The sequence below is a fragment of the Phaenicophaeus curvirostris genome, chromosome 3, assembly GCF_032191515.1.
Source record: "Phaenicophaeus curvirostris isolate KB17595 chromosome 3, BPBGC_Pcur_1.0, whole genome shotgun sequence".
In the NCBI taxonomy this organism is placed as follows: Eukaryota; Metazoa; Chordata; class Aves; order Cuculiformes; family Cuculidae; genus Phaenicophaeus; species Phaenicophaeus curvirostris.
The window spans coordinates 58,385,480-58,411,109 of NC_091394.1; the positions used below are offsets into that span (position 1 = coordinate 58,385,480).

The 25,630-nt window shown below is 35.4% G+C and overlaps 1 protein-coding gene across 1 annotated transcript in view; it reads left to right on the forward strand.

Moving 5' to 3' along the window:
• RP1 (RP1 axonemal microtubule associated) overlaps window positions 1-25,630 on the forward strand; it is a 177,062-nt gene that overhangs the window by 140,928 nt on the left and 10,504 nt on the right. Inside the window, exons 45-54 of the mRNA XM_069854130.1 lie at window positions 1,685-1,926; window positions 4,396-4,522; window positions 6,161-6,309; window positions 16,115-16,322; window positions 17,731-17,790; window positions 18,086-18,264; window positions 18,807-19,029; window positions 23,596-23,750; window positions 23,882-23,957; window positions 25,439-25,517. Coding sequence (XP_069710231.1) covers window positions 1,685-1,926; window positions 4,396-4,522; window positions 6,161-6,309; window positions 16,115-16,322; window positions 17,731-17,790; window positions 18,086-18,264; window positions 18,807-19,029; window positions 23,596-23,750; window positions 23,882-23,957; window positions 25,439-25,517 — 1,498 coding nt within the window. The remainder of the gene's footprint in view (window positions 1-1,684; window positions 1,927-4,395; window positions 4,523-6,160; window positions 6,310-16,114; window positions 16,323-17,730; window positions 17,791-18,085; window positions 18,265-18,806; window positions 19,030-23,595; window positions 23,751-23,881; window positions 23,958-25,438; window positions 25,518-25,630) is intronic.

Consider the following 25,630-nt stretch of genomic DNA (forward strand, 5'->3'; position numbering starts at 1 on the left):
GTTGCTTTTAAGTTGGATCTTGGCAAATTTATCATTTATTTTATATTATACAATATAGTAATTGTAGTATATGGAGCTGTGTGATCCAGCAGAGATTGTCCTTCCATTCAGGCTTCCTAGGCAGCTATACATTGATTGTTTAAAGGCTTAGATTTTAAGAACTTAAGGGCTAAAAACGTATTGGATTGTATCATAGGGAATATGATATTTTTTTAATGGATATAATTGTTTTCATTTGTATTTAATGTTCATAATCATGAAAATAGTAGCTATTTATAATCTCCATAAAGTCATAATTTCTGAAGGTATTTTAGATGATTTTAAAGAACCTGAGTGTTAACCTTTTACCTTCACTGAGTCCTAAATCCATAGCACAAATCATCATTCATTCTAAAATAATAAAGCTTTACTTACTTTAGTTTATAGTAGGAGAACAAATTTGGATTTGGATGTTGTAATTATGAAGCTGGACTTTACAGGAGTATGGACATAAATTCAGAAAATCATTATTTCCATTACTCAGAGGAAAATACCTTGGTTTACCAAATACCCATTTGAAACTATTAAATCCCTACTTTGCCTCACTTTGCATAAACAGAGCTAAGTTATCTTAAGTAAAAAAAATGGTCATACTCAGTTCTGTGCCAGCCCAGGCAATCAAAGCGTCTCAGTAGGAGAAATGATTTTTTTTTTAAATGGAAACTGTGGTTTTTGGTAGCCCTCAGTTTTCCATATATTCTAATAACGTGAATGAATATGTTAAAGCTAGCTAAATCTGTAGGATTTTTTGACAGAAACAAGTTTCTGATCCTGAGAAATATCTTGTTGATTGGATGCTTAACTGAATATCCATTCAGTATAGCGTTACAGAAGCTGCTCAGGAGTCCACTTGATGGCAATCTGCAGTGCTTACAAGCCATCGGGTGATCATAAAATCATCTAAAACATCTAGAAGATTAAGTGCTTCAAACAGACCTTTACTTTGAACAAGAGCTACTATACTTCTCCAGTATAATTTTCCCTTTTTTTTTAGGCAAATCTATTTTTAATCTCTCACCAAACATCAGTTCTTTACAGATGAAATGGATAAAGTTGCACTTTGCTGGCATGATAATTTTGGTGATCTGTGGTAAAAATATCACATTTTAGTCTCTGAACCAGTTTATCCCATCAGCAACTTCTTATAGAATACAGATATAAAATTTTAACATCGTAGCTTAAGTAGTGCCTCAAAAAGTTAGAATAAAAAAAATCCCTTCCCTCTATGAAAGGCAAACCCGATAACCAATCACTACTGTGTAGTAGAAACTTAGCTGGTTTTGAAGCATTTTTAATGAGAAAAAATTCAAATAATCATAAAAGATGTCTACGAGGGGAAAAAAACAAACGATTGGCATGGCTCAACATAAGACTCTAATATGGAATTGGCAGTCTTATTTACATAGCGCTACTGGACTAGCCAATCTCTAAAGGGTCAGCTGTCCCTATGGAAGGGCTAGGGTCCAATCTCCTTCTCACGAAATCAGTGATAATGATTGAACCTATTACATGCCAACATTTCGGCTCAGTGTGAAGGTGGGAATGGGTTGCTAGTCACTCACAAACTCAACCTGTTACAAACTGCTGTATTATTCTGGATATTCATCAAACCCATTAATTTTTTTCTGCTGGTTTGTTTCAATAGGGACTTGGGATGTTTTTGTCACAACTAGTGATGCTTCTTCTAGTCCCATGAATCCTGAAATGTCTCTAACTGTATGTGGTGAAAAAGGTACCTGTACTTCAGTCATATTCCCCAAAGGGTCCCTTAAAAAAAACCAGATCTATGAGACTTCAATCGAACTAAATAAGAAATTCAATACTATAATCAAAGTTCGCCTAGAAATTGAAGAAGCTGGAGAAGGAGAGACTTGGCATTGCCATGAGGTAAAAGTCAAAAACTATAGCCACTACAGATTGTGTATTTATCATAATTTTCTCCTTTCTTTCATATTTTGTGGTTACTGTTTTCAGTTTCCAGTTCTGTCTGAAAATGATACAATGTTTAATTTACAAAAGCAAGTACATCTGGTAACAACACTTGCAGAGTGATAACTTTAGACACTGCACAAAAAGCTTACTAGGAAAGCTATGGATAATGAAAATCTTGCAAATTTAGATAGATTTCTGGAAGGCAGATATACAGATGCACCATCATCTATAGAATATCCAGTGGTCTGTTTTCAGAGCTGTGGACTCTGGCATATTTTACATAATTTATATAACTCCAATTTGGCTGTTTCATGTTGTAGACTCAGTGATCCAAGGCAAATAATTAAGCCAGACACTAGAAATGCCTTTTGATGAAAATATCTGCCTTTTAAGTTGTCGTGTGGAAAAAAACATGTGAATAGTGAAAATGACAATCTTTCTTCTGATGTCCAAGATGTTGAAGCTAAAATCTGACATCACACTGAAATTGCTGTGGCACTTCACTATACAAAAATATATATCCTCTTATACGGGCAAAATAAAAGGAAGTCGAAGGGGAAAAATAATCTGCTTTCAATTTGCAGACCTTTTTCCCATTAATGTTTGTATTTTGTTCTCATTAAAAACTGGAGAAAAAATAATTTTCCTGTCCAATACGTGACAATAACAGCTGAGTCTCCTGACACCTAATTGCTAGGCAGGTTGTTAATTTCATGTTTGTAGCAAGAAGAAATAGTCATCTAATAAATCTTTTGATTAAGTACAGACTGCTTCTTGGATATTGTAGGAGACAGTGGATCACACTAAAACTTCAGAACTGAAATTGGCAGCTGACAACAGTGACATCTATTAGCCTGCTTTAACTTCATTAGCTCAGAACAATGCAATGACTCAAAGCTGAGTTATAAAACAATTACCGTCATTTATATAGGTAAGGAAAGGATGCACAACTACATCTGGTAGGATTAGAAAGAGAAAGAAAATAGAACTTTCCCTGCTTTGGGGTATATGCAAATTGTTGGGAAGACATTTTCTCTGTGATTCCATGGTTTTGCAGCAGGACCGATTGAATCCTTGAATGAAATAACTAGGTTGGTATAACAGGTTGTAGATAATATCTGTTATTGAAGACATATTAGCACTGCTGGTTTGAACAAGGATGGTCATTTCTATGCTATTTTATTTTGATTTTACAAGATTGCACTTCACAGAGAGCCTGAGATTTCCCCCTTCCGTCATAAGTAAATGCAGATGCTTTTGGTTGAATTCCATATTTAGAATCAGAATTCACTTTCATAACCATAATTGCAAAATAATCTCTTAATATTTTTGAGGAAATAGAAATTACTATAATGTCCAGAACAAATTAAGACATGCTTTATTTCTGAAGCATATAATAGCTAACATCTTTATTCCAGCTTCTTTCACTTCTTGGAGAAATAAAACACAGTAAATGAAATCTGATTTTCAAGAAACTGTTCAGGAATGCAGATGTTAGTATGAGAGGGAAATTGTATTAACATAATACTTAACAATTAATTTAAATAAATAATTTCAATGTGTCTGTACTAATTAAAAAATAATAGGAATCTTTTGAAGACAAAAATAAGGTTATCAGTGACATTTGCTAACCAAAGATAGTTGAGCTTACTAGGTTAAGAGTTTGGTCCTTTTAGTGACTTAGGTCGTGAAGAAATGAATAAGTGAAATTTGCATGCCCTTTTCAAAGCAGAATTATTTCCTGTAACATATTTTTAAACATGTCGTTTGCTCTAGCTTTAAATAGTTTAGAAAATGGGACTTTTAATGTAGCTGGTAGTACCATAGTGACACCTCATTATTAAAATATGTCTTCTTATAGTAAGACTAAGCTACTTAGCTCAGGATCATCTTTTTATTACATTATATAGAGAATTTAATAGACATTAAAAATGTTTAGTAACATATTTAGTACATACAGATATATATATACACACACACTAAAACATTCTTAATTGCTGTTTTTCAGTGTTTTCCCAGAAACGTTTCCTGTTCTTTCTTGTGTTACTTGGAATGAGAAAACATTGCAGTGAAAAATGTTATGGCATATTGACATTTTTCACAAGCTGAAATGGGCATCTCAACACTTTTTTTTTTCCATATGCTGGATGAATATGTTTCATAAAATCTTTTTGAGCCATTCAAAATATTTTTTTCCCTTGCTATGGTAGCTACAGCAACAGTGTTGACAACATTTTTAATTCTTTCTAATTCGGAGAAGTATTGATTCCTTCTCTTTTAAAAGGATGCTTGCAAAAGCATTTTAGAAAAATTTACTTTCTCTTGTTTTTTAGTATTGAGATTAGGCATCATAGCTGGTCAACATTATGTCTTCCATTACAGCAGAACATTTGCTGAAGGTATTTCTTTTTGCTCTTTTCTAAGGTAAAGCTTCAACACAGAGAAAATAAAAGTGTTCTAGAATTTCCATTTTGTCGCAACTTTGCAGATGAAGAAGGAGGAAGAGTTGCTGAGCTTCCAGTTCTCACAGCTGGCTCTCCTTTTCCAGCAGGTTTGTCACAAATTAGAAACAGTAGAAAAGATTTGGTCATTGATGGCTAAGATTTGCAGAGCAGTTCAAGAAATTTAGCAGATACTTTCTTTAGCAGGTTCTTTTAGTTAGTCATGTATAGCTAGGTCCAACCCACTCTGGTGTGTTTTTAAAAAAAAATCTCAGTCCTTGTAGCTGAGCACTGTGCCTTCAATTCTGATTGATATCAGTTTGTGACACATAAAAAAGTAAGCATACAGCACTGAAAATATGAAAAAAGTTTTGAACAGTACTCAGAATTCAGCTTTTTGTCAACAATGTGATTCAGTTGTCTCACAGAGGAAACAAAGGAAATCCAGAGGAAATAACCCTTGTACACTAATTTCAGATAAGAAGGAGATCCATGGCCCCTCACAACAGATGTTCATCTGCTTAAGTTCCTCGAATTTCAGGCATTCATCTTCCATGACCTAGCAGTTATATGTCATGAAACTCCTTCATGAGGCTTGCACCTTGATCACCTCAAGATTGGATTGTTTCAGTTTGTTCTGTATTTCTTAAGGGGTTTAATAAACAAAGTCAGTGAGGAATAGAAAAGCTTTTGTCATAAATGAGAATACCATGAGAATATTCCAGTCTCCTCCAAGTCTTTCCTAGGAGCTAAGAGTTTAGATCAATAGCCTAAGTAATCTGTGAATACCTTTCCTTTACTGCTGTGCTTTCGAAGATCGTCTCAAGGAAAGTACTTGGACAGAAGCTCCTTGAATATGAATTTGAGAATAGTACTGTGTGGGGTATTCCAAGGGAAAGCTTTTTGTCTTTTAAATACTTACCTTCTGTGTTTTGTTTTGTTTCTTGTAAGAGCACAGACGTTTAAACCTTGACAAATGCACTCCACTTGCTGTTGGAACATTTAACCATGAGGGCAGATATTGTGTTCTTTATCTTCTGCCCATATTTTTTCTTCCTGAATTGAACGTTTTGGGGATGTGGCTTCTTATTTTGGGGGCCAGGTCACCAGTGTGTTATGCATTACTCTGGAACATTAAACAGGTACTTAACATAAACATCCAAGAAATGCCCAGCTGAAACATTATAAGTAAGACAACATGTCAGTCTTACAACATTTTTCAAATCCTCTGCTGAGGCCAATAACTGCTACTAGTACAGTGTCAAGTGACCACTGAGTGGACCACGGCCCAGAGGAAATACAAAAGTTGCTGTCTTTCTGACAGAATTCAGCTTCATTTGAACTCTGTGAGACTCAGAGCAGAAATATGCTTTTTGAGTGATTTAGTACCATTCATACCCTAGGAACTGTTTAATAAGACTATTATATATTTAATGCATGCATGTTTGTGTTATTATTTACATGGTTTTGTAACAATTTGCGGTGTGTTTTTTTTAATTTAATTTTCTCTTCTGCCTGTGTTTCAGGCCCACTCAGAAACTATTTAGCTTATTATTCCTTATAACACTGGTTCTTAAATTTTAATTACAATGCTTCTATGTGCTTTTCTAAGCACTATAATCTTGTTTGGCCTTTTGATCACTCTGGACAGGGCTGAAAATAAAAATATAATCGTAGTAATTTATTAAATAATATGTTTTTTTAACATATTAAGCTTTGGTGAACTTTAGATCTCTTTTTCCCAACAGTGAAAATCTACGTTCTCTATATCACAACGGGAGCATCCCCTGGGTCAGGAACAGATGCAGATGTGTATATTATGCTGCAAGGCCTTTTGGGAGATACTGGCAGAAGAAAGTTAATGAGAAAAGGAGATGATAATTTCACTAGAGGAAAGGTATCCTTATAATTTCTGCATGATATTTTGCACTTTTAGAGTCCAATCCAATTCATGTGGACTAAATGAACCTATGAAGTTCAGTTTGCAGTGCTCTGTGATTGTAACTATGTGTGTATGGAAATATCTCTACCTATCTTACATGGAAAATACTGATGCAGCTGATGTTAACAATACTGATAAAGTAATAAAGCGACAATACCAAATGTTTTTAGCTTCAATTTTGAGAACATTGAAGGTTTACAGTGACATGCTAGTGGCTTTCCTGCATATTTGCTTAATCACAGAGCTGTAAAGAGATCCTGTTTCCTTTGATGCCTCTTTTCTTGCCATGCCATTCTTCAAGTTAAGGTTCCTTTCCCTGGCTTTTGCCTTTCCACTGCCAGTCTACTCCTCAATTTGGCTCTTGGTCTCTATTCAGGTAGTTAGGCACTGCTTTCCATATTTTTCATAGGTTTATTATGAGTTTTATTCACCCACTTCGAGTGAGTCTCGAAGCTCAAAAGCATAGACCAGTCGAAGATCAGCAATGCTGCTGGAAACAGATTTGCCTGTAGCCTTGTCGGTATAAAGAGAAATCAGAGGAAATTTAGTTACTGCACGTGTTGAAGAAACACTTGGCAGATGTACAGCAAAATGCATATCTTTGACATAAATACTGGCACCTATTGGAAGCTGTGAATGCAGAGAATGAAATTTTCATCTAAAAAGGTCACCAGAAATTTTAAACATGGAATAAACAAAGTATTTGCATTTTCTGTGGATCTTTATTTGAAAACAGATTTGAGGATTAAAACAATTGAATAAAGATTCTGAAACAAACACCTGTTACAGAAAATTTCAGTTGGTGTAGTTGAGATTGAGAAAAAGAAACACCAGTGTCTCGCCTCCAGAAATGCTGGTATTTTACAATAGGCAGTGCCAACAGTCTTATGCTATGTGCACTCTTCTACTTGTCTGAAATCTCAGTGAATACCGTGACTAAGGTATTCAAACCTGCCTCCCTTTTGGATTAGAAATATCACAAAGTAAACTATTTCCTTCTTGTGGTGTTGGCTGACGAAAAAATAAGAATTTTTCTAAGGAACTGAGCTTGCAAATCAGTTTAGAACAATAACTAAAGCAGAGGCATGATATGCAAGATTAGGGGAAGCTCAGCTCCTAAATATCCCCAGACTCATTATTTCAGTTGGAGCTGAAGGGGGTCATTATCTTAACGGATTTTACCTACTTGAAATGCTTATTCATGACAAAAATGAAAGGGTTAAAATCTTTATCTTTAAATACTTGTGGATGAAGGTAGTCCATTTTGATAAAGACACATTTGCCTTCCCTAACGTTAAAATTCAGATTATGGTTTATTGCTAAGCTGATTTAATTGGATTTTAGAGCTGCAGCCCTTTTTTCCTCATGCAGTAAAGATAGTTTAATGTAATTTTGCTAGTTTTCCCCTTAAATCATAGTTCCACAAGTGAGAAATCTGATTTTTAGTCAGAAAGTTTTAGTAAGGAGAGACAAAGGATGCACATTCAGAAATTTGTCTAAGAGAACAGAAATTAACTACAAAGATTCATAACCTGAAGAGTGTTTTTATAGCATTTGCATCTACTTCTGTGTGGCACTGAATTTTTCTGTTTTACAGAGTAAGAGGTAGAGCTGGCATGTACCTATCTCTTCATTACTTATTTGACATTTTATGGGAGCTTTTGTGAACGTGACACAGTATTCCTATATTTCAAAAGTACATATCAGCACAGGAATATTTTACGGCTCTAAAACAAATTGTAGAAAGTAATAGAGAAACACAGAAAACTCTTTACTTGCTCCTAGTTCAGTAAAAATATTTGGTTAATTGACAAAGTATAAATTGATTCTACAAGCAAGACTCCTGCCTTTGCAGCAATGTTTTGTTTTGTTCATGACATGTTTTGGAAATTTCCCAATGTTTTCTTCCCTTTATAAGTAATCTCCTAAAAGACTCTTGAGTGTAGAATGTCTCTTTCTCCATCAGCACAATCACATATTGTGCTGAGCATCCCTGCAGTCAGAGAGTCTGGACTTGGTATGTTGGGGGATTTTGGAGGATAACAGAAAGAATTTGTATCCTGAATCTTAATAGTTGTTCTGACATTTTAAAATGTGCTTTTCCTTGCAATAATTTTTCCCCTGACTATACAGTAACAGTGAACTGGAACGGTGTCTGTGTTAGAAATCGCATCACAATATGGTGTTAGTCTCACAGAATGTCAGGGCTGCTACAAGCAACAGTTTAGCAATGCAGAAATACACATAAATGTTAAAATATTCAGGGGACTTTGCTGTGGATTTGAGATATGCTTCTCATTTAATAAGTCTTTTATTTACATGAGCTGAGTTACATGATAGTAAAAGACTGAATTAACTTCTAATATCTGAAAAGTTGCTTTTTGTCTTGCCAAAGTCCTTACACCTGTGAAACCATCAGAGAACTGGTAGATAAAGTAATGTGCATGGTAGTATTAATTAACCAGTAAGCTCCCTACAGCTCACCCCATGTCTCAGTGAGCAGCACTGTCACTGAAAGATCTGAGCTTCTAGTGATCTACTCAGACATTTGAGTGTGAGGACTAATGCTGCAAGAACTGTATCCTTCAAAACTGCTGTGAAATTGATGCCTTGTTAGATGTCCTTCTAAAAACTGTAAGGATAGACAAGGCAATCTCAGCATGCCTCTTCATGCAGTTCAGCTTTTGTGTAATTCTGTATGGTATTTATTCATACTTCATGAGTCAACTTAAGTCTGATAAATGTTACCTGCTACAAACACTTTTTAGAACCAACTACACTCAGTGCAGACATTCTGTAGAAACCGAGGTTTGGTTGTGTGAAATCCTTACAATAGCTCCATATTGCTTCTGGCACGCAACATCTTTCAGCAAGTAAAACTCTTTGTGATCCTTTATATGGTTGTTGATAGACTCTGTCATATGGCTGTGACTTACCTATAAATTTCCTCTTTGAGAATGCGGCTTTTTTTTCTTTTTCAGATGAGTTCCATCAAAGCCAGTAAACCACACTGAATATGTTATGACTGATATTTAAGTATTTCCATCTCTGTCTGATGAAAGTGGCCAGTATTTGAATTGCTCTAAGTTACTGAAGCAGTAAAATCTCCCTGAATTTTCAGTTCATTCTATTAGTTGTTGAAAAGCTATATCCTTTATCCTGCCCTATATTTAGACATCAACTGCTCAGGTTGGTACCATGGTAACTGCAGCACATACAAAAATTGTCAGCGAGAGGTGACTGTTGGTGTTCAGTTTCAGTACTCACTTCCAGATTAAGCATTGGCAATTTTAAAATTTTTTTCAGGGAAAAAAAATCCACCTGTGCCAAAACACACTAAAAAGAGGCAGAATGTAAGACAGTGTACTGTGGCCATCACACCATATCTAGAATACTACCATTTTGCAACTGCAGATAAACCTTCTCTTGCTGAAGGCATGTCTGACATAATGATTAAATAACTGCAAAATGTCATTGATCCAAATGTATTAATCACAGTAGCAGGCTGCTAGCCAAGTTATTGTACCGCAGAAGTGAACCGTAAAATGGTCTGGTCATCAAGCAGAAGGATTATTCAAATGGAAACTAGGAAAATATGGAATACCATCCTAGTGAAAGAAAGATGGGTGCAGGTTGTCAGAAAGTCTGAAGAGAAAAGCAGAAAGAAAGATGGTAACTAGACCTTTATATAACTCTAGGAGACAATGGTAAGTTTCTGAGAAGTGCAGTTCTCAGTGAAAATTCAGGATGATATTCCCTAGTCAGTAGTTACAGCCAGTAAGCAACAGATTTGTAGGAGGCAGAGTTAGAACATCCATTGCAATCACCTAGTTTGCCTACACAACACTGGCTAATGGATTAGAGCTGTGTGAATAATTATTTTTGGTCTCCTGACATATTCTTGAAGGCCAAGAAAAAAATGTAAATCTTTGTTGACAAAAATAATTTAGACAAAATTATTTAACACTAAAATTACATCACTACGGAGGGGTTGTGCATGCTTTCTGTCTATATAGAGCTCAAAAAAATAAATTACATTAATTTAATTTCTAGAGCTCAAATACATCTCATTTAGCTTTAGTTGCCTGTAGTGTACATGTTTGTTCTAACATCATGGTTTGAGCTTCTTCTGCAGAAACAGAGGAAAGACGAGGCTACCAGGAGGTGGTTACTTTCTCTCTTTATTTTGACATTTATCCTACAATGAAATTAATTATTCTCAGAGAGTACCTGCTGCTTTCTCAAGATTTTGCAGAGAATTTAACCAATTGCCTGACTATAGGTTTATTTCAGATAGGCAAAGTTGAATTCTACATAATATTTATTTCATTTTTAAATAAACAAGATCATTTTAAAATAAAACACATCTGACTTAATTAGCCTGATTTGTAAAAAAATAAAATAATTATGATCAATCCAAGTCTACATTTTTCAGTAAATCAAATATTCAACTGTTTTCCTCAATGCAGCAAGAACTGAATTAGCTTCAGTTCAAGCAAAATAGTTTAGAAAATATATCTAATTCAGAATGAATGGTTTCCAGTGATGAAGTTCTCATCTAATTAGAAACTTGTTTCAAAACTAAAAGATTCTTCTTTTTTCTAAATTCTTTTTTCTCAAACTAGGACTGTTAAACCAGTCCAATAATCAGGCTGCATCAGATGGGTTTGAATTTGTCCAAAGTGATGCTTGTCTGTGTTTTTGTTTTGTTTCAGGTTTTTTGTGTGTGTTTTGTTTTGCCTTTAAAAAAATTCTATTCTAATATAACGTGTTTTTAAAGATTTGACTGTGGCTGATGATATTGGTCTCAGCAGCAGTCCTCTTGCATTTTATTAAATGCATTTTACTATAAGTCTGGCTGAAATGCCTTTTATGAGTTAGTTGAATGGTCATAGCTATTGATTATTATAATTTAACACTATTCTTTTTTATTCCTGTTGCTACTCTATGCATACAAATCCTGTTTCAAAAAGATTGTATTCCAGTTACACCAAGTAAATTAACATAAGGTCAGTTCAGGGCAAATATTATTTGTTTTTTTTTTTTTTACTGCCCCTATTCCTTCATTTATTTTTCACTAATCTTTTTGAAGATGGATGAACCATGATAATTGCAGGTTATCAGAAACCTCTAATTGTGCATTCAATGTAATTTACATTAATTTAATTTTTATCATGTGAAGATAAAGTTTTTAAATTAATTTTTAGCTGAGAATTTAACAGAAAACAAAAATGTGTTTATAAAAATATATGAATTTAGGAGGAATTTTGGAATTGGCTTTTTAAGATGAATGGAAACCCCTATTTTTAAAGAAGCTTTTGTACAGAACACATACTACAAAATACTGAAGTCACAGGCATATGCATTGTTCATCCTTCCACTGGGTTGGGTGGAAACTGTACTGCTACCAGTGCTCATCCTCACTGCTGCCTTACTACTCAATGTTTTCATGCCTTAAGCCTGGCATGGAGCACTCACTCTGGCCAAATGTTTGTTTAGTTTAAGCAATTAATATTGTTAATAACTTGGGTTTTTCCACTTGGTCTGTCTTGATAATGTCTGGCTGGAGAGAAGTTGATTGTGAGGTTACGTTGGCACAGATAAAAGACGGTAACCTCCGTCTAAGATAAAGCATTGATGTGACAAGCATTTGGGACAGGGCAGGGTAGTTCAGTTCAGTACAGCTAGAAGAGCCCATGGGACCACAATCTGAAGGGTGACATCTCAGCAAAAATTATTTTTCTCATTTGTCTCCTTCTGCAGGAATATTCAGGCACGGCTTCTGATCTGGGCTCATTGTTATAGGACCCTTTATTTTGCTTCTCAGTGCTGGTTAAAACTCTTTTTGTCTTCAGTGGAGTCTCACCAGATTAACAAGTGAGATCAAAATAATCAGGCAGCAAATCAATAGATTTGCTAAGCTTAATAGAAAAGGTCTTTTATCCAGGCATTCTAACTCCTTTTCCAATAAAAGCCTATTAAAATGATAGCAACATTAGCAGTATGGGAGATCACTTGTGCACACAGGCTGATGAAAGGAAGTGTATGTGTGTCTTGACTTGCCATTTTCAGTTCTGCTGGGAAAATCGTCATTAACCAACCATCAAGTCTCAATACTGAGCCTATAAAATGATTGGCATTTATAAAGGTAAATATTTCATAGTGGCTGTTCAAATGCTCAGTCTTGGAGAATATATTTATTTCCCTGGACGATGTTAGTTACAACAATTTAGTGGGCTGTATGCACACACAAATTGTTTTAACACTGTTCTGAGAAAATTCAATATAGGTCTGCCAAATTAGACAGTATGTATTATTCTCAATATTTAAGGTGACTTTTTTCCATTCAAATCTAATTTGCTAGTAGTAACTAAAAAACTATTAACATTTTTCCCTAGGGGAAAAAAAGAAAGTTATGTTCTGCAGGTTTACCTATCTTCTGTGTGGTTTTTCCCTCCTTTTTTTTTTTTTTTTTTAGAATAATTAAGCCTCCAGTAACTTAAAAGGTCCTCGTTTGTAAATCAGAGAAGAGTATCATGTGACATACAAACTCTGTCAACAACTCAGATATTTCCCATGTTTTATGGCTAATCTATGTTCTGAAAATAATCCACAAAATATACGCTATATTATTAACAATAAATCAATTTCTTAAAATTAGAATGAAATAGATATCATAACCAGTTTGCTTTCAGACAGCTTGCAAGGAGAAAAGTGGATTCAATTTTGTAAAAAAATTGTCTCTAGCAAATTATTCGTCTAGCTCGAGCAATAATAGTTGCTGCTCTTTATTCTTTTTTGGTCTCTCGACTACAATAAAGCTCATTACATCATGTAGATTTTCAAAGGTACACATAAAAAGATAATGTAATCTTTTCTGTGAAGTAAGTTTACCCCAGTTGTGACCATTCCTAGCCTAGTTAATAGATTTTCAACTTGGAGTTTTTTAGATGGCTTAATCGTCTGCAAATTTGACCATGGATTTCTGACATTTTACATACTTTGAAATGGGCTTGTTAAAATTGCACATTAGCTAATGGTGAAGTAGTGTGTCTAATGCAAACCAAACATCAAAGTGTTCATAAATATTTATTCAGCCAAAATACATCTATTTTCAGAGGAAAAAGGATTTGGAAAACTTCTCATGCATTACTCATATATACAAAGTTGGTGCTACCTGTGTCTGGATTATCCTGGTTATGAATTACCAACAGTATATGGTGAACCTAAGTCCTTTCAGAAACACCACTACTAGGGAGAATGATGTACAAATACTTTTGCTGATGACGTATGAAGTTCTTCTAATTTGACAGAGTTTATTTACTGTCAAATCTGACTATCCTTCTTCTACGGACAGCACAAGTCCAGATTTCTGCAGATTGCAATTTTCCTTTATTCTTAACTCACCTTGCTTTCCAGAAGTGGATCACTGGTGACAGGGGTTTTTTTGTGACACTGGTGATAGTGTCACTAAATTAGTCATCCTCTGGGAAACTGTCTTCCCTTAAAATGAAATCTATTCTAGTAAGTATTCTAATCTGACAAAACCTTCCTCATAAAATAAATCATGCATTAATATAAGCATAACCATTTGCAAAGACAAGCAGTAGTTTTTAAGATAAATTTTCACATTTTTTAAAACTTAAAATATTAATTTACTAATAGAGACAAAGGTCTGTATGTTTCATAGTTCAGTTTATCTGTGTTTTCCACCCACTTACTAGCCCTGTGTATTTTTAAAACATTTTATTTAATAAGTGTAACAAGCCATTCTGTCCTATTCAGGGATGATGCTATAACTGTACAAGGGAGCCTACAAGAAAGGTGAGGAGGGACTTTTTACAAAGGCAGGTAATGATAGGTGAGGATTTAGATTAGACATAAGGAAGAATTTCTTCACCATGAGAGTGATGAGGCACTGGCACAGGTTGCCCAGGGAAGCTGTGGCTGCTCCATCCCTGGGAAGTGTTCGAGACCAGGTTGGATGGGGCCTTGGGCAGCCTAGTCTAGTGGGAGGTGTCCCTTCCCATGGCAGGGGCGTTGGAACTGGATGATCTTTAAGGTCCCTTCCAACTTAAACCATTCCATGAAATCCAATTAAAGACAGATCAAAGCACTAATCAAACTCATATCACAATTAAGGTAAACTAAGAGTTCAGATTAATGGTATCCAATCATCAAATTAGTCCAATAGGTAATAAAATATAGTTGTGATGTTGACACTAAACATTACTTTTCTGACTTAACTATGGAAAATCTGCAGTCCTGCACTCCATTTAGAATTTCATCTCTTCCAATATATTATTTGCTCTGCTGCCAAAGGACATCATTACCCCGAGAACCTTCATTACCATCTTATGTCTTTGCCAGTCTAAATTCACTGATAACCTTGACTTATCACAAAGTATAGCTATTCAGTTACCTCTTTAACACTCTTAGCTTAATATCACTGTCAGCTTGCTGATCTCATTTTTCCCTTTCACTTGATAACATAGAGGAAACAGTGCAGATGTGATGGTTCGATGATGCACTATAGCAGTTTTTCAATAACACTATCAGTCTAGAAGAAGCTGTGGAGTCATTCAATGAGAGGCTGGTGACTATTTTTAGGAAATTGTTAAAGGTATAGTTCACAAACACATGCATTCATATCCATGTATGCATGTAATTATCTGCAATTTTGAGCTCAATATTTTAATTCATGGTGGGTCTCATTAAAGTTGCAAGCTGGTCACGCTGGTCTTGTTGGCAACACATATCTTTCATCAGTTCTTCACTTGGAAAACCTGTCCAGGGAAGATGCAGACCTGTGACTGGTGGAGAAACAGAACTGCTTTTCTCTGTTTCATCTCTTTATAATCCTTTGAATAAGGATTGTTGCCCACTTTCTCTGGCTAAGAAAATTCAGAGTGGATTAGGTTGAGAAGACTTCTCAGGACTGAAGTGCTTTTGATCATTCCCGTAATCCATTCCTCTCAAAAATATCTTTATATGTCTAAATTATGCTAGAAATTCCATAAAAATAACATTAGGTGTTACCAGTTATTAACCCTAATAGAAATGAGATGATAATTCACAAATCTATAAAGGAAAACAAGTGGAAGGTCTCTATGCCAAGAAATTAATCTCTGTTTTCCAGCTGAGGAAGTAGGTGTAACACCACAAAAAGCCAAAATTGCATATTGTGAAAATGTTCACTTTCTTTGGGGATCTTAATTGGTTGTTCTCAACATTTTAAAAATATTGTGGACTTTTTAACTGAGAGAGACTAACTGGACTAATTTGAACTTAGAACTTTATCTAATATTTTTCCTGAAATTAAGTTAGTTTTATTAAAACAATTCCTACAAGTACTTATTCAAATCTGGAACCAAGTTTGTTATTCTAAGAGAATAAAATACCGTTTTGTGATGGTCACTTCTGCCCTTCTCATTCTCTGCATTCAAAATGGATTTGTAAAGTGGTATCCTGTAAATCATTAAATGTGAAATTTGGGAAGGAAAATCTCTCAGGAAGTTAGCGTGATTGATCTGTGTGGGGAAACTGAGGTGTTTTAGCAGTAAACTGCAGAATCACAAAGGCAATACTGCTTAATGCAGGACCTTAGCATCTTTAAACTTGTCATCTCTGGTTCTGTGGATATTTATTGAATTAGGAAAAAAACCTCTGATTTTTCTCTCATTTTCATATTTCAAAATACATTATTAAATTAGTTTGATCATTCTGTTTCCATGTGTCTTTTTAATTCTGATTTTTTCAGGTGGATGTTTTTCAAGTGGAAGCAGTAGACGTTGGAATTCTGCAAGGGATAGTGGTCGAAAAAGGGAAAGGCTCTGACTGGCTTCTGGAGAAGATTATTGTGAAAGAGTCAGCAGCTTTAGGGACAGAAACATTGTTTATGGCTCAAATGTGGCTAAAAGACAGACGTGATGGGAAAAGATCTGCCTCGGTAACTCTAAATGCCACAGGTCAATATTATCTTCAAACTATCATTTGCTAAGAAATTTGTTTCAAACTGCGCAGCTATGTGATTTGCTTCTGTAAACAAGTTATAGTTCAAAATATTGCAGTAGGCCATTGTCATTACATATGGAATTAGTGTGTTTGTACACTGTTGGTTTTTAGTACTATTTAATAACCACTGTTTGCTAGAGGATAATTTCTGCTTTGTTACTCCAGATTTACAGTGGCATAAACAACAACAAATTTTGCCTATTCTCTTTGCAAATTATGTCTAAGTCTCACTTCTTTCTTTTTTTGCCACTTGAAACCAATTTTTTAAGCTTCGAATGCTTTCTGCTGGCTACTTGCAAGGCACAGTATAAGTAAGGGAAATAGTAGGGCAAACTATGTTTAAACATTGGCGAAAATGGCTCCATTGTATTTAAGACTGCTTTACATTGTTTATACTGTGCACTTTGGATAGCTTTTGCCAGAAAATAGCCATACTTTTGGCTGATGGCATGTGTGGATGATCAGTCCACAGAGGAGCAGTCTTGCCCCTACTGACTGTGAATGCACTATTTATCAAGACAAGAAGGGAATGTGAATCCTCTCTCCCTGTGTCATGGTTTCAATACAAACACAAACTGATGTGCAAGCTGGAAGGGAACAGCACACCCTAAACAGATGAGTAGGCAATCAAAGCCGTGCGTTCCTTTTCCTTTGCTTTACCATCTCTAACTTTTGATAATTTGAAAACCAGAAAGAAAAGGAGGAAGTTGGTATTGTACAAAAGCAAATAATTCCAGCTTTGTTTTAGCTTGTATGTTGGGATTTTTCTTAATAAAATATAGGAATATTTAGTAAGGTGGTATAACATGGTTTTATTCTACCAGAATGCAGTGATTTGGTAGAAGAAAATGTTTCTGTGATTTTTTTTAAACAATAATTGGCAAATCCAAACTTGGTTGTGATATCAAGAGAAGGCTTTCCATCTTTGGTTCAGACCTCTGTCTGATGCTTACAAGTAGTTTTGGTCTATATCTAATCCCACTGAAATGAATGGGAGCTGATATCAGTGAGAGGAACACCAGCCCGTAAAATAGATATTAAAAACATTCAATTAGTTCTGATTCATCCAGAGCACAAATTGGCCAAATTAAACATATATGCTTTAAAATGAAAATACTTGAATCTTCATGTCACAATCATTTCATGGTAAAGAGCTAGCGCTAGAGTCAGTTCATTTAATGGGATGATATGCAGTAGATTGTGCTTAAATAGAAAATCACACTGTACACTTCCAAGTTAAATCTTTAATCTAAGTGATGTAATAGTCAATTGCTTCACTAGACTTGAATACAGGTATTTATTATAATTTAGACACTGTTCTACAGAAGTATTAATTTGGTCTTCAACCTTTTTTTAAATTAGAAATACAGGAGAGGAGGAGCACTTCTGCCTGGCCTTTAGGAAAGGAGAAAATCAATTCAGGTATAGCTTTTGCCATTACATTGACTGTTTTATTCATCAGTTCTGAAATAATAATGTGACAATATTTTCATCATAATACATCATTACTCTTACTAATACTGACAATATTTTCCACTTTGTAATAGTAAGAAATGGCAATATACTTAGGGAATTGATCAGCACTCAGATTAAGTGCTTATATAACAATACTCCCCATGTAGAATAAGACATGTCTTAGGAATTTTATCTCAAGTACCTTGGTTAACATGTGAAAGCACAAACACCTCTAATTTTTTTTTTCATTTTGTTTGTTCAGAAGGCAGATGGAGGATTTATTTCACAATACCTCAAGAAGAAACAAAACCAGATTTTGAAAAGTTGTCAGAAGATATATCCAAGTTGGTTATGGTTTTTTATGGAAGCAACGGCAAGTCAAATCTGGTTTCCATGGAAAACAAAGTGGAACATCAGGCGAAGAACCAAATAACATATGATGTAAAATAACATATAGATTCTCCTATATTTAAATTTTCTTTGAGTTTTCTCTTAAAAAGAAATAATCATGCAGTGCTGTAATATTGGACGTATTATTGTTTAAATATTCAAGAAAAGCCAGACTGAAACTTTCAGTTGCACACCACAGACTTCCAGTTGGCTTTCTCAAGTTCATGACGATCAAGCATTTCCTTTTTTTTTTTTTTGTTAACAAATAGTCATAGCTAATAATGCATATCAATTTAAGTGGCATTAACATTAAGCATTCACATTTAGGAATGAGTGAGCAGTGCAGTATGTAATTTGAATTTGATAGAATAATTACAATGATTCCTCCTAGAGTATAAAGCTAATATTTCCGCAAGTGCTTACTGTCAGCCTGGTCCTGCTGCTTTTCAGCTGAAGGGGACTTACAGCACTAAGACTGATGTAAACAGGGCTAGGTCCATGCTGACCCCTTCAGAGAAAATTTTCTTTCTTCCTGTAAATTAATTATGCATGTATCTGCTTGGATGCTAACTTAATGTTTTGTTGCTTCCTAGATACATTTAACATCTGATTTGGGAATGTTTTATAAAGTGAGACTTGGTCTCCAGAGTTTGGAAGACAGCATATCCCAGTTGTTTCTTCATCAGCTGAAAATGCAGAACACATCAACCCTGGACACCTTTAGTCTCACCATAAATAAACCACTTCCTCTTTCTCTTTATGGAGACAGATGGATTGAATTCCCTGTAGAGTGGCCATTAAAAGAAGTACTTTCTGGTAGGCATAAAACTACTATATGGCAGTAGAGCGGTCCAAAATTTTAACATATCCTAAGGTTACAATTGAAACCTTTATCAAAACAGAAAATCTTACTGTTTTTATTTAAAGATTCATAAAGTCTGGATAAGAATTTAAAATGAATGAAGGAAAATACTATCCACTCAGCTTAATATCTGTACCATAAAGTGTGAAAAGCAATATTCACCTGATTGCAGAGAAGCATTAGTATGTGCTGTACAGAACAATTTATAAGAAATATCCCTTTCTTGCAATATTGTAATGTTTCTACTCTTCTTTGTTTAGTCCTCAGTTGCTTGTATTATTGACATTAACAACATGATTTTTTATAGCTCATTTACTCTTAAGCAATTTGGTTTTTTTGTTTGCACATTCTAAACAAAGATTCTCAGTAAATAACAGCTCAAAACTAGTATTACTTTTATAAGCTCCAAATATCTGTGCCCTTAAAATTAGCTCAACAAGTGTCTAACACGGTTTACCTTTCTTAAGCATAGTAAAAGAAACCCTTTCACTTAATTCCACCATATCTTCCGTATTCTTCTTATGTGATGCTTACGGAATACCACCATATGACAGAACAACTCTCAACTTTACAAGCAGACCAAATAATGATACTTAATATGCAAATAATTTGCGCCTGAGTTTTATGTAGGGAACACATTAGTTACCTGGGTAAAGTATAAGTCAGTTCATCACAGAGAGCTGAAGTTGATAAACAAACTTCCCCAATATGCTTCAGATTGGTGTTTATGGCCCAGTTTCAGTGAGGTGCTTGCATGTGTCTAAATGTAAACATGCAAGTAATCTCAGTAGGATTAACGGGGGGAGGGTTTTATTTGCATATTTTGGCTGCAACTGAAAATTTAAATTTTGTATTTTGGGTCTGGATTTTATGTTGCTTAGAGCTGCCATTTCCACTTGAAGAATTGCACAGTATGGGTACAGAATACAGGTTAATGGCTTTCATTGCCTACACACAAGACTGAAACAAAGAGGACCATAAATAAGGGTGCCCCTTACAAAAGACTGATCACTGTCACATTCAGAAGTATTTGTTGCACATGTGCAAGCACACAGACATGGTGTAAGAAAGATGCAGAGCTGGCAATAAAAAGGGCAGTGGGAATGGAACCGCTGTGACCTTGGTTTCGACACTGGCTCTGTTACTGTCTTCTTGGTTGAAAAAATCACTTCTCACTCTTTGGCGTTTTTTGTTCTGGTTTTATTCTTAATATTTTCCTTCACTATAAAATACTTTGAGAACAAGAGATTAAAAAAATCATACACACACACAGAAGAATAGCTATTATATTACCTGTGTGTGTTTAGGCAAAACAACAAACAAACAAAATAGCTCATCTCTGTTGCATTTATTTCTTTCCACGTGTGCTTTAGAGGTCTTCAAGGAGGGATTTGTATCTGCAGTGAAGAAAAAAACTAGGACAGTGAAAAAAAAACATATTCCCACCAATCTTTGCCATTTTATGTCCAAGAGAGCTTTAAGCAGCTCCACAGCAGGTGGCACACGTGAAGTTTAAAGTGATCCTTCATGCACAAACATACTTGCAATTTATTGTGCAAACCAGCTCTGCTTTTCTGTCAGCTTTCTAAACCTAATTTATTTCCTATTTGGTTTTCTTTTCTCAGCTAAAAGCAAAATAAGTGTTGTGTTAATTGGAATGGAAAGCAGCTGATCATAATCACCTTAAACAGAAGCCATGTGCTGTTAAATTTCAGATACAGCTCTATCACTCACAGAGTGCCTTAGAATTTCATCTCTTAGTCATCGTTTCTTTTTTTATTTTTGCGCTTGGGATTATGATGAAGCATATGCTAATGGCTAATGGAAATCATCAAAACATGGTTGATAAAATACAGTGCAGTCCCTAGAGATCTGGCTGTGCACACATGTGCCTTTGGGCGTATTAATGGAGAGAGGCCTCCAGATGAGTACATACATAAACAGTTTTTCTTCACTGTACCTCCCTGTGAGATGCTTACACCTCAGGAATCCCCAGGGATGAAATTGTGCACTCTCTCTCACATACAGGGCTGTAAAGAAGGTGAATTTTGCACTATTGAAACTTTTAAAGCAAAACAATTAAATATTAAAAAATTGTAAAAATATTTTTCTGGTGGATGAAAGTCAAGAAAGTGGTAGGGATTGTCCTATTATAAATTGAAAAGTGAATCTTTCATGTTTAATTAAATAGTCATAAGGTGAAAAAAATATTATGCTACTTTCAAATAGCTAATTATGTCCACAAAATTAACAGAGCCATAACTCACACTGAGCTTATGAAATCATTAGAATTTTACAAAATCAATGGGGTTGCAACAATCATATATGTGTTAGCCTTATTGTATATAACTTCTTTTCAGAGATTTCCTTTCATCTTTTCCCTCTCCAATCTATTCAGTACACTACAGAGATAAAAGCTCACTTGCCGAGATTACCCTGTGACGGTCTCATCCTTCTACCTGAACAAAGATCACCATTTAAGAATTTTAGCCCTCTTCTCTTGCCTACACTAGTCCCTTTCAATTGCCTTTCTTTGTACAATGTACTCTGCCAGTTCTATTCACTGGAAAATCTGATCCAAAGTTAATTCGACTCAGTCTCTAGTTGACTACAGTGTGTTAGGGCAATGATAAGACATCAGATCTTACTTGCCTTGGTCACTCACCTGGAATGTCCAGTCATAATAGGAATAGGGTTTCCATTTAAGATCATGGCTGAGCTACATCAGCTGTGTGTCTGTCTCTAGTCGTCTCTCTGACCCTGCCTTCTGGTTGGACCTTAGACCTGTGTTGTAGCCTTATTTTCAGTCCTGTCTCTGTGTCTTGCTGCTCCTGTCTTGACAACCAGGATGAATCCCAGATCTTTTCCATTGTTTGCTGCACCTGGGACTGTTGACAGTTCTGCTCACCATGAGCAGATGCTGCAGGACTGTTTCTTGGTCAGTGAGGGCACTGCCTGTGCTGAGGTCATGCTCAGCTCCTGTCTTGTCCACCCTCGTGGTGCAGTCCCACTGATGACGTTCTCTGGCACAGTAGTCCAAGAAACAAGCCTTCCAAATGCAATAATTTCACTCTCACTTTGGGCTGGTTCAGCCTCGCTTCTCAAGGTTCAGATCTGGGAGACTGTGGCAAAACAGAGGTCAACTAAAATAAAGAGCTCGCTTAGGAAATCACGTATAGCCAAAAATAGCACTGCACATATTTCTTTGTTCTGTGGAGTGACCCACTTACTGCATCACATCCCTGTTGAAATATTTTGTTTCCTCTTCCAAGTCTTGTTTTTTACTCCCCCCATTATATTACATACAGTCCTTGTATTTAATCTTTTCACTTATATCTTATCCTGTCATGATTTTTTGTTCCTTAGTCAGCATTGATATTTGATTTCCATAGCTGTACCCTCTACCACTTTTAGGCTTTAACTAAGTTACACCTTTCTAGGTAAAACTAAATTTTTGGCACTATGGATTTCTTTCCATGCACCTGCACAACTGCAGCAGGTATGCAACAAGGCCCTGTTCTCTCTGCTGATGCTGGGGAAACAGGCAAGCACAGAGCTGGTTCTTGTGCTGAACTCCATATTTCCGATGATCATTGAATCAAAAGCTGGTAATAACAGATTTACCTGGACTTTGACCACTTGACATCCAAAGAATGCAGGTAATCTGATTATACAGACAGTCCTGTATGGGACAGGCGTTTCACCGATCTAAACTTTGAGCCACATTCTACAGAAGTTTTCTGCAAGGGCAACACATTCATCCCTTTCTGCCAGAGTGTCTACACAAATAAAAAGATGATATGTAGATGATTAAAAGAGGTAAATATTCAGAACTGTCACATCATTTGGTTCTATGAGTAAAATGTAAATATAAACAGATGCTCTGTGTATGCATTTAGTTTTAGAGGTGTTCAGGTGTTGTCATCTTGTCTACAATTAAATAACTACAATCATTGCATAAATCACAAACAACACAAATTCATGAGTGACAACTTCAGCTGAGATAGACTTGTCTTCCTGGGCTCCTTCTCCATCACAGTGAAGTTCATAGCAGCAACTCAGGTGCTCTGAATCACATGTGAGGAGCTTCTCTCTCCATCCCTTGTATGACGAAGCCTGAAGGACTTGTCTCCCTGGCTACAATTTGTTTTTACAAAAAAATTTGTTTTACATCAAGTGATTGATAAGTCTGAGATTAATTAGGGTTTTATCTATTAGGCAGTTGTCATTAAAAAGAAAAAAACCCAACTTCTGCAGTAATTTTTCCATAATGTGCTACTGTTAAAAACAGCATAAAGCCTAGGCATGTTTTCTCCCATTTTATGTAAAGTTTTCAGTATCATCAGTGTTTATAGTTACAGGACAAAATTACAGAAAAATTTGGAAAAAAGGGCATTTTACTATCATTTTCAAGTGTTTGAGTTTTTAATTATGTCTGACTGCACATTACTTTGTGGTTAAGTAGCTGTGCAAGGTCATGGCATAGTCTTAAAATGATCTCTTTCTGCTTGTAATTGCAGTGGTTACGTATCATCTAACGGTATTTTCTAGAAATATTTTGAGTGAGAGAAATTTACTGCGTATGACTGCATGTATATATGGTACTCACGGTGACACAGGGGACAGATCCCTTCTCTGCTCATTGCAGAACGTCCAGCAGAGAGAGGACAACGAGGTACTCTGTCTTAAAGTACTTTAAGATTTATCCTTTAATTCATTCTTGTACTTCCTATATATTATTTTCAAATTTTCCTATATGCTTAAGTAATATAATTTAGATTGTAATACTGAATGATTTTATTACAGTCATTTCTAGTTATCATGGAAGCTGTTGAATTGGGTGAACTGGACAAGGTTGTTCTTTTGATCAGCAGTAAAACAGGTAAAGTACTTTTGCTGCTCTTTAAAGTCAGTAATAAGAATCACACAACAAGTCTCCTGTTAAAAGCAGTGAAATTGCTGCCAGGGTTAAATTCTGATTAATTTCCTTTGGTTATTTTTGCTAAAAGGTAATATATTATACAACAATATCCTACATTTTGACACATTAAAATACTTGGATCTAAACGCTGTATCATTATTGCATCAAGAAAGTAAACCATTCCTTTCCATACATGAAAGAAAACCAGCACATTAAGATGAATAATTATATTCTGCAATGAATATATGATCTATTAAAAAGTGATCTAGGAGACTAACTATAATTCACATTAAAAACTGATATTGTTTAATTTTTCTTCTGCGATTCGTTTACTTTCATTATATTCCTCACTTGTTCTGTTTTCTTCCTATGATATTTAGAGAGAGATTTTACCCCTGTTAGGGAATCAGTGGTTTTGTCACTGAATTTCAATAAAATAGTCATAACTTTAACATCACTTCGTGTCATCTGTAGGATGGCTATCATGCTACTAAGGAACATTCAAAGAATTAAGTGTAAAGGTTTTTTTAAGTCCTTTAATAACATTTGCCATATAATTACTACTTGCTGCCTTCTATATATTCCAGCTGACCTTTTCAGATAGTTTTCCAGGAAAACAAAAGTTCTATGCTTGCAGTTTATCTGTTTTATTTGCTTATCTGTTGGCTCCTCATAATTCCCTTTTAGACTCACCACCCAATTTCAACCACATCTGTAAAATGTGTTATCGTCCCCCTTTACTCTGCTCTAGTGAGGCCTCATTTGGAGTATTATGTCCAGTTCTGAGCTCCGCAGCTCAAGAAAGACTGGAGAGAGTCCAGCAGAGGGCCAAGAAGATGATTAGGGGACTGGAGCATCTCTCTCATGAGGAGAGTTTGAGACCTGGGCTGCCCATGGAGGTTGTGGAGCCTCCTTCTCTGGACATATTCAAACCCCTCCTGGACATGTGCAACCTGCTGTGTGGGAACGTGCTTTAGCAAGGGGGTTGGAATAGATGATCTCTAGAGGTCTCTTCCAACCCCTGGCATTCTGTGATTCCATGAGATCTAACTTGTGCTGTATATGGAATGAAGCTCCAACCCCAACCAGTCACTGAGGAGGAAGCACCAGATACGTGTTTCTGCTTTTCTTCCTCAAACATCTGAGTCATGCTGAATCTTTTCTGCGTGCCTGGCCAAGGAAGTTGAGGACGACACTCCTTTGTTTCACTAAAACAAAGGAAATGCTTACTCCCAACTGTCTAATTTCAGGTTTCAAATAGGAACAAAATAAGTAATGCTATGATGATTCCAAGATTTTTAAATCAACTGGTGATATTCATAAGTTAATTTATAAATGTTTTAATATAGTAGGAATGACACCTTTAAATCAGCAACAAACTCTACCAAATTCCTTGATGCAAAATACAACATTTTCACAATACTGTATTTCTCCCTTTGTAGACTGCAAATTGGACATTAAAAAATTACATTTGAAAGAAGCTGCAAAGGAGCATCCTGTCTATGTATTTGAAGTGAATGAGTAAGTATATTATGTAAAGCTAGTATTTTTTTAGTCATATAGTAGCTGAAAACATTGAGCAGGCATTGCATTAAAATAACTGTAACGGAGTGGTTCAGTCAAATTATATTTTT